At 36.3% G+C, this 18323-nt stretch overlaps 2 protein-coding genes across 3 annotated transcripts in view; one reads left to right on the top strand and one right to left on the bottom strand.

The window, feature by feature from the left end:
- Window positions 1–9309, top strand: part of LOC128556994 (uncharacterized) — a 36622-nt gene extending 27313 nt beyond the window's left edge. The window contains exons 5-6 of one of the 2 annotated variants that reach the window (XR_008370969.1): window positions 92–4478; window positions 7254–9309. Coding sequence is in view for 1 of the 2 variants with exons in the window: in XM_053543337.1 (XP_053399312.1) it covers window positions 92–286 (195 nt within the window). In the remaining variant the exon portion in view is untranslated. Of the gene's footprint in view, window positions 1–91 lie in introns of both variants that reach the window. The other variant, XM_053543337.1, reaches the window with a different exon arrangement.
- Window positions 8239–15387, bottom strand: LOC128556995 (NPC intracellular cholesterol transporter 2-like). Its single transcript, XM_053543346.1, has 4 exons — window positions 15116–15387; window positions 11787–11897; window positions 10754–10917; window positions 8239–8788 (listed from the first exon to the last, which is right to left on the bottom strand). The coding sequence occupies exons 1-4, from the start codon at window positions 15210–15212 to the stop codon at window positions 8702–8704; spliced, it is 459 nt and encodes a 152-aa protein (XP_053399321.1). The 5' UTR covers window positions 15213–15387; the 3' UTR covers window positions 8239–8701.
- Window positions 15388–18323: the final 2936 nt, after the last annotated feature.

Genomic DNA, 18323 nt, shown 5'->3' with positions numbered 1-18323 from the left:
AGAATTGTTCCTGTACAAGTTTTGTCCCAGTTAGTGTGTAAATTTTCATATTTCCTGTTGTCTACAGTACATGATATGTTTCCTTTTACAGTATTGTGAAGATATGCTTCAAAAATCAAGAGACCTTTCACAAGCCATGCAGATATTTAAACAGTCGGAGAGTAGTGAAATTATTAAAGCCATGTACGAAACTCCACCTAATACACCAACAGTCTCCTCAGATGGACATACTTTTAACAAAGACATGGTATTTACCAGAAAAATATCGAAAAAACTCTTGCCTTGAGAGCAAAAAAAAAAGAACCAGATGAGAAATCAGTGTTTTTTTAGGGATGAAATTTAATGCCCAGTATGTTCAGTCCTGTGTATTTTGTTTGAGCACACACTTGGCAAAACTTTTAAAAATTTAGATTGCTTGAACTTTGATACACATATATTAGATAATTATGGGATGATCCTTTAAATATTTCCAGCTCAAAACATATATGGTTCAGGTTGCATGTACAAAAATATGGTTGTTAGGAAGGATGTATTTTTTATGCCACAGGTTTTGAAGACAGGGGAGGCATATAGTGTTTGAACTGTCTTGTGTAGTCATCTCCATCAGTTTTCATCTATTTCAAACGGAAGGTGGCTTATGTCATCAACAAGAAGTGGACATGCCCATATTTTCTGAACTTTCTTGTCCTTTTATATTTTGTTGTATTACTCGTATGCACCTTTCTTGGACAAGTTTAACAATATTTATACCCCCACCAAACATGTTTGAGGGGGGTATATAGGAGTCAGTTTTGTCGCGTCCCGTCGCGTCCCGTCCCGTCGCGTCCCGAAATCTATTATCTCAGTTATTACCAAATGGATTTGATTCAAACTTAACATACATGTTCCACTTTATCACCCACATCATGTGACACAAGGTGCATAACTCTTGACACCAAGTTTTCATGAATTATGTCCCCTTTTACTTAGAATTTAAGGTTAATTTTGTTGTATTTTCACTATATCTCAGTTATTACTAAATGGATTTGATTGAAACTTAAAATAGATGTTCCACCTCATCACCCACATCATGTGACACAAGGTGCATAACTCTGACACCAATTTTTTTATGAATTATGTCCCTTTTTACTTAGAATTTAAGGCTGATTTTGATGTATTTTCACTATATCTCAGTTACTACTGAATGGATTTTATTCAAACTTAAAATAGATGTTCCACCGCATCACCAACATCATGTGCCCACATCATGTGACACAAGATGCATAACTCTGACACCAAGTTTTCATGAATTATGTCCCCTTTTACTTATAATTTAAGGTTAATTTTGTTGTATTTTCACTATATCTCAGTTATTACTAAATGGATTTGATTCAAACTTAAAAAAGTTGTTCCACCTCATCACCCAAATCATGTGACATAAGGTGCTTAACTCTGACATAAATTTTTTATGAATTATGTCCCCTTTTACTTTAAATTTAAGGTTGATTTTGATGTATTTTCATTATATCTCAGTTATTACAAAATGGATTTGATTCAAACTTAAAATAGATGTTCCACCTCATCACCCGCATCATGTGACATAAGGTGCGTAACTCTGACACCAATTTTTCATGAATTATGCCCCTTTTTACTTAGAATTTAAGGTTAATTTTGATGTATTTTCACTATATCTCAGTTACTACTGAATGGATTTGATTCAGACTTAAAATAGATGTTCCACCTCATCACCCACATCGTGACACAAGGTGCATAACTCTGACACTAATTTTTCTTGAATTGTGTCCCTTTTTACCTAGAATTTAAGGTTAATTTTGATGTATTTTCACTATATCTCATTCTGATTGGCTTAGAGCCAAAGGGAGGTAACCTTTTTTTTTAACTTTTGTACTGAGTTTCTTCCCCTTAAATTCCAGGAATTAATCTATTTTTAGAAATCCTATTTTTAGATTTTCAATATTTTAGGTATTTTTCTAACTTTTATTATAAGTCCTATGTAAAAAGTAAATACATTTTTCTGTGGTAACATGGGTCGGTAAGACACTTTTTTTGTATTCACTTTTAGTGTATCTCTAATATTGAGATTTAATATATTTACTAGTATTACTATACTAGTATTATACTAGTATTACTTATATGTGGAAGCCCAGGATAAGGTACTCCAAAGACTAAGTATTTTTAAGATTTCTTATGGTTGCCATTCTTCTGTGACAAGACCGTATGGTGGGGGTATGAGTCACTCCTGTGACAGTTCTAGTTCAACTCATTTGTATCTTGTTTACTCCACTCTTGCTACAGTTTCAGTCGAATTAAAATGAAACTTAATATAAATCATTAGCAAGAAGTAGACCAGTGCAAAGTGACAGGACTTCCATGTCATATTATAACCTTTTTAAAATATCTCCTGTTTTAACAATATTACAACTACATTTTTCTTTACCTTGTGTACTCGACTCAATTTACAGTTTCCATTCAGTCAAAGTGAAATTTGTTATTTATTATCAACATAAGGTAGACGCATGTTTTCAGAAGTTTATTTTTTCTCGAGTTATATCCCTTTTATGTTGACTTAACAATATTACTACTATCTCCTACAGTTTACATCTGATTCAAACTTTATCAACATGGAATGAACATGTGCATAGTTTTGGGAATTTAATGTCTGGTTAATTTTTTTTTTAGGGGGGTGCCTAAAGATTACAACCATTACCTCTGTAGTTTGTGCATTTAACTTCTACTGTAACAGCTTCCATCCACTTCAAATGAAACTGGTTTACATCATCAACATGAGGTGATCTTGTACATATTTTTGGGACTTCTATATCTGGTTTAAAAAAATATTTTTTCTGGGTAACATCTGTAAGTTGTGTACTGAACTCCTGAAGTTTCCATACAGTTTAAATGAAACTTGGCATGTGTCATTAACATGAAGCAGGCAATTCCACATTCACATGTTACATGGACTTTCATGTCAGATTTTTAGCTCCAGTATTGAAAGAATAGGTAAAGCTATTTGGAGTCACCAATTTGTCGGCATCTGCATCACCATCCCGATTTGGTTTTTAGCTCACCTGTCACAAAGTGACAAGGTGAGCTTTTGTGATCGCGTGGCGTCCGTCGTCCGTCCGTGCGTGCGTTCGTGCGTAAACTTTTGCTTGTGACCACTCTAGAGGTCACATTTTTCATGGGATCTTTATGAAAGTTGGTCAGAATGTTCATCTTGATGATATCTAGGTCAAGTTCGAAACTGGGTCACGTGCAGTCAAAAACTAGGTCAGTAGGTCTAAAAATAGAAAAACCTTGTGACCTTTCTAGAGGCCATATTTTTCATGAGATCTTCATGAAAATTGGTCAGAATGTTCACCTTAATGATATCTAGGTCAAGTTCGAAACTGGGTCACGTGGGATCAAAAAATAGGTCAGTAGGTCTAAAAATAGAAAAACCTTGTGACCTCTCTTGAGGCCATATTTCTCAATGGATCTTCATGAAAATTAGTCAGAATGTTCACCTTGATGATATCTAGGTCAAGTTCGAAACTGGGTCACGTGCGGTCAAAAACTAGGTCAGTAGGTCTTAAAATAGAAAAACCTTGTGACCTCTCTAGAGGCCATATTTCTCAATGGATCTTCATGAAAATTGGTCAGAATGTTCACCTTGATGATATCTAGGTCAAGTTCGAAACTGGGTCATGTGGGGTCAAAAACTAGGTCAGTAGGTCTAAAAATAGAAAAACCTTGTGACCTCTCGAGGCCATATTTCTCAATGGATCTTCATGAAAGTTGGTCAGAATGTTCACCTTGATGATATCTAGGTCAAGTTCGAAACTGGGTCACGTGCAGTCAAAAACAAGGTCAGTAGGTCTAAAAATAGAAAAACCTTGTGACCTCTCTAGAGACCATATTTCTCAATGGATCTTCATGAAAATTGGTGAGATTGTTCACCTTGATAATATCTAGGTTAGGTTTGAAACTGGGTTACGTGCGGTCAAAAACTAGGTCAGTAGGTCGAAAAATAGAAAACCTTGTGATGTCTCTAGAGACCATGTTTCTCAATGGATCTTCATGAAAATTGATCAGAATGTTCCTCTTGATGATATCTAGGCCAAGTTCGAAACTGGGTCACGTGCGGTCAAAAACTAGGTCAGTAGGTCTAAAAATAGAAAAACCTTGTGACCTCTCTAGAGGCCATATTTCTCAATGGATCTTCATGAAAATTAGTCAGAATGTTCACCTTGATCATATCTAGGTCAGATTCAGAAGTGGGTCAGGTGCCTTCAAAAACTAGGTCATTAGGTCAAATAATAGAAAAACCTTGTGACCTCTCTAGAGGTCATATTTTTCAATGGATCTTCATGAAAATTGGTCAGAATTTTTTATCTTGATGATATCTAGGTCACATGTGCTCAAAAACTAGGTCACTATGTCAAATAATAGAAATAACGATGTCGTACTCAGTTCAACACTGGGTCATGTGGGGATAGGTGAGCGATTCAGGACCATCATGGTCCTCTTGTTAGCTCACCTGTCACAAAGTGACAAGGTGAGCTTTTGTGATCGCGCGGTGTCCGTCGTCCGTCCGTCCGTCCGTGCGTGCGTCCGTCCGTAAACTTTTGCTTGTGACCACTCTAGAGGTCACATTTTTCATGGGATCTTTATGAAAATTGGTCAGAATGTTCATCTTGATGATATCTAGGTCAAGTTCGAAACTGGGTCACGTGCCATCAAAAACTAGGTCAGTAGGTCTAAAAATAGAAAAACCTTGTGACCTCTCTAGAGGCCATATATTTCACAAGATCTTCATGAAAATTGCTCAGAATGTTCACCTTGATGATATCTAGGTCAAGTTTGAAACTGGGTCACGTGCCATAAAAAACTAGGTCAGTAGGTCTAAAAATAGAAAAACCTTGTGACCTCTCTAGAGGCCATATATTTCACAAGATCTTCATGAAAATTGGTCAGAACATTCACCATGATGATATCTAGGTCAAATTCGAAACTGGATCACGTGCCATCAAAAACTAGGTCAGTAGGTCTAAAAATAGAAAAACCTTGTGACCTCTCTAGAGGCCATATTTTTCATGGGATCTTCATGAAAATTGATCATAACATTTACCATGATGATATCTAGATCAAGTTCGAAACTGGGTCACGTGCCGCCAAAAACTAGGTCAGTAGGTCAAATAATAGAAAAACCTTGTGACCTCTCTAAAGGCCATATTTTTCATGGGATCTGTATGAAAGTTGGTCTGAATGTTCATCTTGATGATATCTAGGTCAAGTTTGAAACTGGGTCACGTCCGGTTAAAAACTAGGTCAGTAGGTCTAAAAATAGAAAAAGTTTGTGACCTCTCTAGAGGACATATATTTCATGAGATCTTCCTGAAAATTGGTCAGAATGTTCACCTTGATGATATCTAGGTCAAGTTCGAAAGTGGGTAACGTGCCTTCAAAAACTAGGTCAGTAGGTCAAATAATAGAAAAACCTTGTGACCTCTCTAGAGGCCATATTTTTCATGGGATCTGTATGAAAGTTGGTCTGAATGTTCGTCTTGATGATATCTAGGTCAAGTTCGAAAGTGGGTCACGTGCCGTCAAAAACTAGGTCAGTAGGTCAGATAATGGAAAAACTTTGTGTCCTCTCTAAAGGCCATATTTTTCATGGGATCTGTATGAAAATTGGTCTGAATGTTCATCTTGATGATATCTAGGTCAAGTTCGAAACAGGGTCATGTGCGGTCAAAAACTAGGTCAGTAGGTCTAAAAATAGAAAAACCTTGTGACCCCTCTAGAGGCCATACTTGTGAATGGATCTCCATAAAAATTTGTCAGACTGTTCACCTTGATGATATCTAGATCAAGTTTGAAACTGGGTCACGTGCCCTAAAAAACTAGGTCAGTAGGTCAAATAATAAAAAAACCTTGTGACCTCTCTAGAGGCTATACTTTTCATGGGATCTGTATGAAAGTTGGTCTGAATGTTCATCTTGATGATATCTAGGTCAAGTTTGAAACTGGGTCACGTCCGGTTAAAAACTAGGTCAGTAGGTCTAAAAATAGAAAAAGTTTGTAACCTCTCTAGAGGACATATATTTCATGAGATCTTCATGAAAATTGGTCAGAATGTTCACCTTGATGATATCTAGGTCAAGTTTGAAAGTGGGTAACGTGCCTTCAAAAACTAGGTCAGTAGGTCAAATAATAGAAAAACCTTGTGACCTCTCTAGAGGCCATATTTTTCATGGGATCTGTATGAAAGTTGGTCTGAATGTTCGTCTTGATGATATCTAGGTCAAGTTCGAAAGTGGGTCACGTGCCGTCAAAAACTAGGTCAGTAGGTCAGATAATGGAAAAACTTTGTGTCCTCTCTAAAGGCCATATTTTTCATGGGATCTGTATGAAAATTGGTCTGAATGTTCATCTTGATGATATCTAGGTCAAGTTCGAAACAGGGTCATGTGCGGTCAAAAACTAGGTCAGTAGGTCTAAAAATAGAAAAACCTTGTGACCCCTCTAGAGGCCATACTTGTGAATGGATCTCCATAAAAATGTGTCAGACTGTTCACCTTGATGATATCTAGATCAAGTTTGAAACTGGGTCACGTGCCCTAAAAAACTAGGTCAGTAGGTCAAATAATAAAAAAACCTTGTGACCTCTCTAGAGGCCATACTTTTCATGGGATCTGTATGAAAGTTGGTCTGAATGTTCATCTTGATGATATCTAGGTCAAGTTTGAAAGTGGGTCAACTGCGGTCAAAAACTAGGTCAGTAGGTCTAAAATTATTAAAATCTTTTGACCTCTCTAGAGGCCATATTTTTCAATGGATCTTCATGAAAATTGATCTGAATGTTCACCTTGATGATATCTAGGTCAGTTTCGAAACTGGGTCATGTGCGGTCAAAAACTAGGCCAGTAGGTATAAAGATAGAAAAACATTGTGACCTCTAGAGGCCATGTTTTTCATGAGATCTTCATGAAAATAGTGAGACTGTTCATCTTGATGATATCTAGATAAAGGTCAAAACAGGGTCACGTACCTTCGAAAACTAGGTCAATAGGTCAAATAATAGAAAAACCTTGTGACCTCTCTAGAGACCATATTATTCAATGGATCTTCATGAAAATTGGTCAGAATTTTTATCTTGATAATATCTAGGTCAAGTTCAAAACTGGGTCACATGAGCTGAAAAACTAGGTCACCATGTTAAATAATAGAAAAAACGACGTCATACTCAAAACTGGGTCATGTGGGAAGAGGTGAGCGATTCAGGACCATCATGGTCCTCTTGTTTTTGTATGTAAGCTGGTATCTCAGTACCCACTTATTTGAATGGATTAAAACTTCACAAACTTCTTCATTTATATGTCATAAACTTACTTACACTTCACAGGTTCTATAACTCTAAAGAGTTTGCTTTTTACAAAATTATGTCCCTTTTTCAACTTTTATATACATCAATTGACAAGACGGTTTAAAAGTCATGCGGTATCATCCTCCGACAGCTCTGGTTTCTTTGGAGTTTGCTCCTTTTTTCGGACTTTATAACACACAATATTGACATCATTCTTGTTTTTAGTGATTATGACAAGGGCATTTATTTAATATATACATCTCACTGCCTACATGTACTTCAGTCATTTGTTAGTTTGCTTCTCTTTGTATAATGTACTGTTCAGCACAATCTAGTTTTTAAAAAATCTGTAGATTTTTTTTATTAGGGCCTTTTCATTTCTTTTTAGATATAAGACAATACCAATGATCCTTTACATCTGGAATAGTAGTTTTTAATTTGTAAAAATAGAAAGAATTTGATAGAGGTTTTTATTTTGAAATTCAGTCATATTGTGCCATTAAATTTTAAAAAATGAAATAACTTTAAAAATATATTAATTAGCATTACAACAAAACAAAGGTGTTTTTAAAAAAATGAAATCCACTTTTTCAATGGGCAAAAACTTAACACAAGGATTTTCCTATGAACAAAATTACTGGTAAAAATTCATGATCAATCAGATGTCATGCAACATATGAATGAAGTTGGAATTATCCTTTACCTCGCTTAATTTCTAAAATTGACTGGTCTATCATTCAATTTGGGCAATACTATTTATTATTCAAAGGGGTATTCTCTGAAAATTTACAGACTGAATAGCGAACAGTGCAGGCTGATCTTGGTCTGCACTGGCCGCAAAGGCAGAGTCACTTGCCACCAGCAGGCTAAAGGTTAAGGAATAACAACAGTGAATGTTTAGTTTTATTTGTTGAACAAAATGTATACATGTACATGAAATATTTTTGATCAGAAATGATCATCAGTATGAACAGTTTGTTACATTATGACCACAACTGGAATAGTAAAGACTAGATTGTTCTTTTTACAAGATTTTAATGTTAATATAGTAGTATTGTTTAAACACACTTTCAAAAATGAAAGGTTTAAAACAAAAAAGATGTATGTAAATTATTAAAGAGGCATGCCTGTACTTAATATAAAAATGCTTATGAAATATCATTTTAAAGAAATGTGTTGTAGGTCCAGAGGCTTGTCCCTGTAATGTGTGCATGCATTGTATTGTTTAAACTGTTCATGTCATTACACTTGTGGTATACATTTTAACACAAATATTTTGTATGTCTGCAAGGAAGTGTGGTTGTAGTCTGTCTCTGGAAAGATTTTCATAATCTGTGACAAAGCATCCTAGTTTTATGCTTCTATTTGCATTGGGAAAACAAAACATAGTAGTTGTTCATTGTTTTCATCAACTAACTCCCATTTTACAGCAATTCGTATCTGAAATAGAACACTTGTAGTAAGTATACAATCAGTTTTGTACAAAGCACTAATATCCCTGACAGATACAGTCAGTTGGCCTATATTGATGACAGAACTTTTAAAATGTCAAAAATAGAATCGTGTTGTTTTTGAAACACGTATAGACAAGATGTGCCCCTGCGGGTATTATTATAAGCACAGGCGGGCACCTAGGTAGAACCGCCAACCTTTGAATGTCAGCTGAATGGCTTTCACACATGAAAGAATTTTACACCCCAACTGAGGTTTGGAGTCCACAGTGGTGAGGGGCGAGTGATAGTAAGTCAGGACCCTTAGCCACTCTGCACAAAGGCCCCTTGTATCTGAGAAATCAGCAGACTGAACATTTTAGGTGTTTGATAGAATAACTTTTGAACATTCATAAAAAAGGTGATAAAACATATTTACCAGTATAAACATCTTGGATCTTGACTTTAAAGATTGTATTTATTGATGTATATTGTTAATGATAATATTTTGAATATATACATATATAAGCAGGAAGTTGTTGTTTATAACTTTATCTAAATGATAATGTATAAATTATCAGCAGAGTATGTTATTAGTCCTAGTACTGGTTCATCTTTTCCTCATTTGTTTCTTTTGTTTTGTTGAGAAAGTCACATCAATACAGTTATAGATCATTTGGTGAACTTTCCAGCTTTTGATGCTGGAGGAAGATTGGAAGTGCCCCTCTCGGCATTATTTCATCATGGTTACACACCTTGGCCGAACCACCAACCTTTCGTAAGCTACATGGATGGCTTCCTTACCTCAAAGAAAGCGAGGTTTCGAACCTATGGCAGTGATGGCAAGTGATTCAAAGTCAATGGTGTTAACTAATTGACCACATAGGCAGCTTTTTCCCAGTATTTGACACTTCAGGCATCAATTCTTAATAGCCCATCAAAATTATCGCATAATTTAAGGAACGGAGAGATCAGAGTTTAAACCCCGTCAGTGTACTCTTGTTACAATTTGATAGTAGATATGTTTTATGTCTTCCACCTCCGATTCATGCGGGGTAGTTGACATTTACTTTTAAGAGAACAAATTTAAACTGGTACAGGATAAAGGTTAATGAACTGTCGTTTCACAACTGAAAATACTGGTTAAACATGATGTGAATCATGTCTTATTCAAACAAAGAACTTTGTCAAAACTGGCTGAAATTTGCAACTCAAAAAAGATGATAATCTAAAGTAATCAGTATCTTGATGCATGTTTGTTATTACCATTTACTCTCAAATTTATCAAGTTTATGAATAGGAGTTCTTGAAAACCATGGAGAAAATTAACTCTTATCATGCTAGTCACAACTGGTAACATGACCAGTGCAGGTCATGATCAACCTGCACATCTGTGCAGTCTGATCATGATCTGCACTGCCGTTCATTCAGTATCTTTGGTATGCACCCTTTAACAGTAAATGGTTCTGTCCAAATGGAAAGTTGGATAAGTTTATAATAGAAATTTAGCATGGTACGGGTTAATACGTAGAATGGTATACACTTTGGACCTCTGACAATAGTTTTGATTATTGACCTGCAAGCCACTTAATTAGGGTCTAATTCAAGACATCAAAAATTAAATTTCTCAGTATGACTTTATAACATGCATAGTTTGACTATTTGAATTTTTTCAAAAAGTATAACTATTGTCACCCTTTCGTTGGTGTCTGTGACCAAAAGGCTTTGCATGCATGTAAGCAGTTGGCCTAATGCTTTAACACTTCACGCGTGTTTAGCACCAAGAGTTGACTTCACAGGACAAGTAACGTAACTCTAGCTTCTATTCTATCAGAATTATGCACCGTTAAAACACATAGGTAAAATCCACGCATTTCGTAATTATTGAGTTTCAACAATTTTATATGATTACATAATGTAAGCAAAACATTCAGTAGATAGTAAGGACATAAATTATGGGACAGCCTGTATTTACCTCTGGATATGATTGCAATACTGGAAACACATTGATATATCTGTGTGATCCTGTAATGAGCGGGCAGTTGAGATTGCATCCTTTGCATCCGTTAGATTTTGGAAGTTGATACGGTATGGGAATACCCGCTACAATACCGTACACCTTGGTGGTGATTCCAAACACTGAAAAAAGGAATAACATAAAAACATGTGTGGTATTATATAGATGTGACATTTCTTTGAGCAGGACAGTAATTGCTACTGTTAATCTGGGACTAAATCTTATTTTAGGAAACTCTGTGTCAACAGAGACGGAGTTGGTTTTACACTAGTATTCTAGCATAAAATTGCTGTTCTTGTCACTTTTCGGGGGTGTTTCAACAAGAGAGAAAACGTGTGTAAACAGAGCGATTCTGTTCTAACACCTTTTTATATATGATCGTTCCGTGGCAAAGCGTAAACGTTATTACGACACAAAAACGGATAATTCGAATGGAAATGATTTAAACGTGAAAAATAACAACTCGGGCACTCCCGCGCATTTCACCGAAGTTGCGCGAGAATGTATTCATTTATTAGGTCTTTTTTCGTTTTATGCTAGAATAGCGTTAGCGCATGTTCATTTCGTGTTATAACACCTTCAGAATCCCAGGGGATACGTTGGTACCCTCGAGCTACGGGCTCGTCTAATATCCTGTTTGTTCGTCTGTTTGTCCTGGACCTGTTTCCTCTAATGGTCTGGCTAAATCTTTGAAGTAAATAAGAAGACAGCAGTAGGCCTAAAACTGGACAAATGTATATTTCCTGTAAATGCTATTAAAATGGTCATGTGTGAGGATATGAATGTGCAAGTTTAAATACCCAAATTGACACAAAATTTAGAGGGCTGGCAGTTGAACTGAACCATCTCGAATTAGCAAACCAGTTGGATGCCTTCTTGTATATAAATCTTTTTGCTAAGGCATGAAAAAGAGGGAATAGGTCTGGTGGTTCCAGTAATTTTATTAGACAAATAATTTGTACTAATTCAGATAGACCGTTATTACAATTACCTTGTTTGTCAGTTGTGAAGTCTATGGTGACGGTTGCGTTTGTACCTTTATGGAACGTACACGGCTGCACGGGGCATGGTGACATGTCCACATTCTTCAAAGTGTCCGGTCCTGAAAATACGTAATTATGAGCTGCCAATTAATAAGATTAGGAGCCGTTAAAACTATAACTGAACAGTAAAGTTTATCCGCCATTTATCGTACAAAAATGGAAAACACTTATTTGAAATTTACGTATGCCTAGAACAATATGTTGTTTGAAATGTTTTGCAATTTCAGCAAAATCAAACTTAACCATCACATTAATGTTCATATTTTACGCTTTCAGTCCATATTTACACATAAAGGCCCGCAATTTACAAACTACACTTTGATTTTGACGTCTGAGAGTTGAATTTATAGATTCCTCTGTCTTTAGAGAATCAGCATGATTTGCTTTACCATATTTAGAATAGAACCACTATCGTATGATCACTACTCAGAAAGGTATAGTGGTTGTGTGGTTGCTTGCCACATTGGCGGCTTGGGTTCAATATTATCGCGACGTAGCTTTTTTAGTGAGAAATATTCGTATAATGTTTCATCAGAGGTAAGTCTCGCCAGCTGTATCACTAGGTACCTGAAGCACTGTTCTGCCAAGCACTATGTACATGAATTTTGTTGGGTTCAACATTGTACCGACACAATTATAGGGCATATAGCGACTTTTCAGCTTTGATGGTGGAGGAAGACACCAGTTGTTCCTCCCGCGCATTATTTCATTACGGACAGGAACCCTTGGAAGAATCACAGACCAATTATAAGCCAGCTGAATCGCTTCCTGACATGGAGAATTCAACGCCTCAGGTGAAGCTCGAATCCACAGGTGAGAGGCAAGCGATTTAATATCAGCGACCTTAACACTCGGCCACGGATGCCCCTATATAAACATTTATAACATCTTTTTATAATGTATAAAAATCAGTGGTGATGTATTCTATAAAACATATCTTACTTATTTGAGAAAAGCTGTTGCAACATGCAACATACTTCCATATAATTTTATTTTATTCATATCTCCCATTGGAATGTATGGACACACGTAACACTTTGTTAAAGATGAAAATTATCATAAGTGTTCATACTTTTCAATATTCTAAGCAAACAACTCATTATGACTTATAATATACAAATATTGAACAATGCAAAAAATATAACGAAAGCATCTCGATGAGGCACTTAAGATACGATAACCGTGCGCCGGGTTCGTGTAAGTGACCGTATTCAATTTTTATTTTATTTTTTTGTTGGATTTAACGTCACACCGACACATGATAGATCATATGGCGACTTTCCAGCTTTAATGGTGGAGGAAGACCCCAGGTGCCCCTCCGTGCATTATTTCATCACGAGCAGGTACCTGGGTAGAACCACCGACCTTCCGTAAGCCAGCCGGATGGCTTCCTCACATGAAGAATTCAAGGCCCCAAGTGAGGCTCGAACCCACATCGATGAGGGGCAAGTGATTTGAAGTCAGCGACTTTAACCACTCGGCCACGGAGGCCCCGACTGTATTCAAAGTGGCATAACTCATGACTGTATGATCAGAATCACGTCAAATTTGCAGTGCAGTGAGCGGAAAGATTGTGAATCAGGATGGTATATTTTTTGTTTTGTTTCATTATAGTACATAAAAGCTAGAAAAAAAATCTACGTTATTTTTGAACAACCCTCGTGCTTATTAATAGGTAAGTTAAAAAGTAAAGTTAGGAAGTAAACTGTTTATAAATGTTACTTGTGCATATATTACATTGTTTATATAATTATTTAGTAAATATGACACCTGAACTCTTTGGCCTATAAATCACCTATGTTGATATATCATGTCATAATACAAAGATTTGATTATAGAACATGATATTTAGATGCAATTCATTATTTATCATATACAAATATAAACATTACGTATTATTTACGTAAACTTATCTGAACTATCACGGCTATAAAGATGGTACATTTGTGTATTGCCAAAATTAATCATTGTCACACACAATACATATTGAATCAAATCATACTGATTTGTAAACTTTATCTAAATAACAGTGCAAAAACATCGCTGACTTCAGAACCGAACAAAAGCAAAAACGTTGTCAGGGGAAAACGACAGAAAAAGAAACAACAAAATAACGTTGTTGTCGTGCAATTGCAATGCCATAAAAGAACGTTTAATATTTCTGATATTTAACCATTTTTCAGAAAAAGTAGAAATGTGCTTACAGGGCACGTATGCATCCTCAGCCAACTATGTGATCATAGGACATATGATTGGAGTTCCTTTAATGGCGCTTTGACACTAGACTTGTTGACTGAAAACGGAAAAGTTTGGCTATCAAAGTTATAGACGGGATACGATTTATGCACGGACAGACGGAAGCACATACGGACAGGTGTAACACTATATACCCTCACTGACAAATGGCGGACTAGCTTTTTATTCAGTATAGTTTCAGATGTAAATTAATTATACGGGAAAACTGACCATAGTCAGAGAGTGTATGTATTTGCATGATGTTTGAGACACGTTTCAAATCACTATCCTCGGTTGCATTTCTGCAAAACAATATAGCAAAGAAATTTTTTTAGCTGTAAGGCCTAAAAAATTCTTTATTTTCGGTAATATACTAAAACAAAAAGGGTAGGTAGGTCGGATATTTTTTGTAATGTGAGACTTTTCGGAAATTATTTTTGGTCAAAAAATTTATATAAATAAGGGGGTTATGCCTTTTGAGCATCAGTAAGTTGATTTCTAACATCACTGACCATGTTTGAAGCACAGAAAGTGCAGTTTGGCAACTTTTTGTTCAAAAGTTGTAGAAAAAAAATCTCCAAAAAACATTTAGGGTCAGGCCAAAAATTTAGAGTAGGCCGAGATACCGGAAACAAACATTTTTACGCCATATCAGAAACTACAACTAGCTTTGCCTTAATAAGTTTAGATGTGACAATAATTCACGCGTTTCAGATATATAAGTACATTTCTAGCATTTTTGTTTTTACATTCAAGTGTATGATGATTACAGTTTACTAAAATGATAGAAAAATATTTTATCTAGTGAAACGTTTTGTCTTGCCTTATACAGGTCTAGGAAAGTGGAGTATTTACAGATAATCTGTAAATATTCCACTTTCCTAGACCTGTTATATGGGTGCTGATTAAAATGATTTTAAAAGAAGGTGAATAATAACTTTGCCTGACATATATCAAACGGAATTAGAGCAAATTTTGTGTGTGATATCAGGAAGGTCTAATACGTATCAGTTGTTCCAGGTGATATAGAGAAAAAACTTACCGCAATTTGTGTACTTTATTGATTCTCCAACTGCATTTTCCTGACAAAATGAGATCATAGGAAAAATAAAACAAACTATCGTGTTTATGAAGTCCATCTTTTATCTAGTCGTGTACTTTTACACAGTTTGTCCAGTTACTATACTCAAATCACGAATTCCACGAGTTTTTATACTATCATTTCCGATAAGGTAGATAACGTGTTTCATCTACTGAAAAATCACTCGATTGCAAGAGTTTGCTACCCGTTACCACTTCAGAAAATGTGAACTACGGAACGCTGACGGGCACATTCACCTTTAGAGATAACTTTGTGTCGATCCAAAGGGCACGAGCGTTTCGTATGTACTTACATATTGAACTTTTTGGTTAGAACGTCCAACTTTGAGAAAAAAAAACCCGAAATTCTTTTGTGACGATTGTTCAAGATCATTTTAGATTTTGAAGTATGTTGAATCCAAAAATGAGGAGACAAGCGATTCATTGGCATTATTTTCCCTAAATTGAGGTACCAAAATGGGAACTATGTTTTCTTCATTGTGATCAGCTCTGACCAAGACCTTAATCAGTAATTGACACAAAAAATATTCAGTTACACTTTACAAAAACTTTATACAAAACACAAATAATGCACCAAAAGCAGGAGAATATCAAATAGCCTGTTAACTATGAAAGTAAACAGCAAAGTTTTAATTGGTTATCAGAAATTAACTAAACACTGTTTACCTTTTGAGGTTTATTAAGGGTACTTACATACATGTATATTCTTTTCAATAGTCTGCATTCAAGTTCAATACAAAGTAGCCTACTATTTTCATTTTCTCATGGTGTCAGTTTTACTATACTGATACTTATATTAAACCACTGTGTGGCCCCATTATGTTTTTTTTTTAATGTTTCGTTTTGAATCTCTTTGTTAAGGGTCTATATATCTTACTATAAAAAGTAACAAAATGCCGTTAATAACGATCATTACGGCCACCGTTGACGGATCCATATTGACGCAGTGTGCCTCACATGCCGCAATCACAATGGCCGCGGGTAACCGGAACGTCAGAGCGTTCTGACGTTGACGTAATGAAGCAACGCCATTATGGCAGATGAAGGTCAGAGGCCACCAATTAAAAAAAAGTACAGGGGACTTACTGGGAATGAGGTAAATGTATACCTGGGAATAAGGTAACGTCTGTGCGTTCTGATTGGTCAGTCATGTAAACAAACGCAGGAAGTGATTATTTTTTTCAAAATTGATATTTTTTTCACTGCATTTACAGTATTTTATTATACATTTTGACAAAATTTGCTACATTTTCTGTGTATTGAAAAAAGTTTTATCAGACGCATTTCTCCCGCCATGTCAATGATGTAAACAAGGGGTCATCTCATCCACACGAAAATTACTTAAATAAAGTATCACTATTCATATGTTTTTCGTCCAAGATAGTTCTTGAAAAACTTGTAATTAGATATACATGTTTCGATGTATGGAAGGTCGTACACGCCATAATGTTACAGTGTTGTAAATTCTATGGGAAAACAATTGGTGGTCTCTTACCTGAAAGGGTGCTGAATCATTTTCAAATCGATTCTCAAATAATGATGGTATTGTTGATGAAAAAAAAGCAGTACAAAAGATGCTTACGAATTTGTTCAAAATATAAACACCAAGGTTGTTAAGGAAGCGAATATATAATAAAAAGATAATTCAACGGTTGGTGTGTGCCCTGTAGCCATAATAGCATAGCCTACATAGATTAGGTTAAGCAGCCAGTCAGCTAATTTCTGAAATTGACTTTGTATTCTAAATTCAATTTGTCTTAAACAGTCACCTGCCGCTCCCTTAGATGGATGCTAAATGCAGGTTTGACTGTATCTGTATTGTATGAAATGTTACAGCCTTGCTTTAAGTAGGACATGAGCTCACGACCTTCGTATTGAATGGGCGACATCTTTACCGATGGACCGTCCCTCTCCTCGAACCCATTCGCACTATCATAGCCATATTTATCCATCTGTATCTATTTGTTAAGTTTAACATCGCACAGGCACAATTATAGGTCATATGGCGACTTTCTAATTTTGATGGCGGAGGAAGACCCCAGGTGCCCATCTGTGCATTGTTTTATCACGAGCGGGCATCTGGGTAGATGTGGGTTCGAGCCTCACTCGGGGCGTTGAATTCTTCATGTGAGGAAGCCATCCAGCTGGCTTACGGAAGGTCGGTGGTTCTACACAGGTGCCCGCTCGTGATGAAATAATTCACGGAGGGGCACCTGGGGACTTCCTCCACCATCAAAGCTGGAAAGTCGCCATATGACCTAAAATGTGTCGGTGCGACGTTAAATCCAACCAAAAAAAATCTGGGTAGAACCACCGACCTTCCGGAAGCCAGCTGGTATGGCTTCCTCACATGAAGAATTCAACTCCCGAGTGAGGCCCGAACCCACATCGGTGAGGGACAAGAAGTCTAAGTCAGCGACCTTAACCATTCGGCCACGGAGGTCCCTTGACGCCTTTTAAATTATCAAAATCTGCCAAGTAATAAGGAAATTGTAGGCAAATATTTTACCTGGATCGTGCAACTTCCCTGTGTAAATGATACCGAAACGATGGGTGGGTCACACTGTATAGGAAATTATACAGCCGTTTTGAAGACCAAATCAAGTATTGTATATGTAACATAACCCCGAATCTCGATATGCTGCATATAAAGTCACATACATCCTTAGGACACCGGGTAAATCTATACTCTCTCGCAAGTCATACGCATGTTCTTTTTGACAACACAGAAAATGACGCCAGACAGTGAAACTTGAAAAAAGAAAGTTGCTTTTTTACTGGTCTACATCCAGGGTTGACGCGCAAGGGACACCCTGTCTAAAAGTATGCCCGTGAACATTTTTGTTTCTAATTTGGGAGTCACTTACGTTTTAGAAATATCTGAGATTAAGCTTTTATCTATGAAAATTACGGAAAACCGCACAAATCGCAGATGGGTCCGTAATGGAACAATGGTACATGGAGATTTTTTTATATCTCGTTCTTAACGCCTCTTTTTATGTTGCTAACACATACCACCGGTGTCAGATGTTTCTGAAATTGAGAGCTGCTGACCTAGACATTTCAGCCTTGTTGTTAAATTCATGTTGATTCTACGGAAGGGCAATAAAACGCTAATACGTTTTAGTCAGTGCTTTAGCTATATCAAC

This window comes from Mercenaria mercenaria, chromosome 1 (genome assembly GCF_021730395.1).
Source record: "Mercenaria mercenaria strain notata chromosome 1, MADL_Memer_1, whole genome shotgun sequence".
Taxonomy (NCBI): Eukaryota; Metazoa; Mollusca; class Bivalvia; order Venerida; family Veneridae; genus Mercenaria; species Mercenaria mercenaria.
Note: the sequence above shows the minus strand (reverse complement) of the source record. Positions and strands in the feature narration are given on the sequence as shown.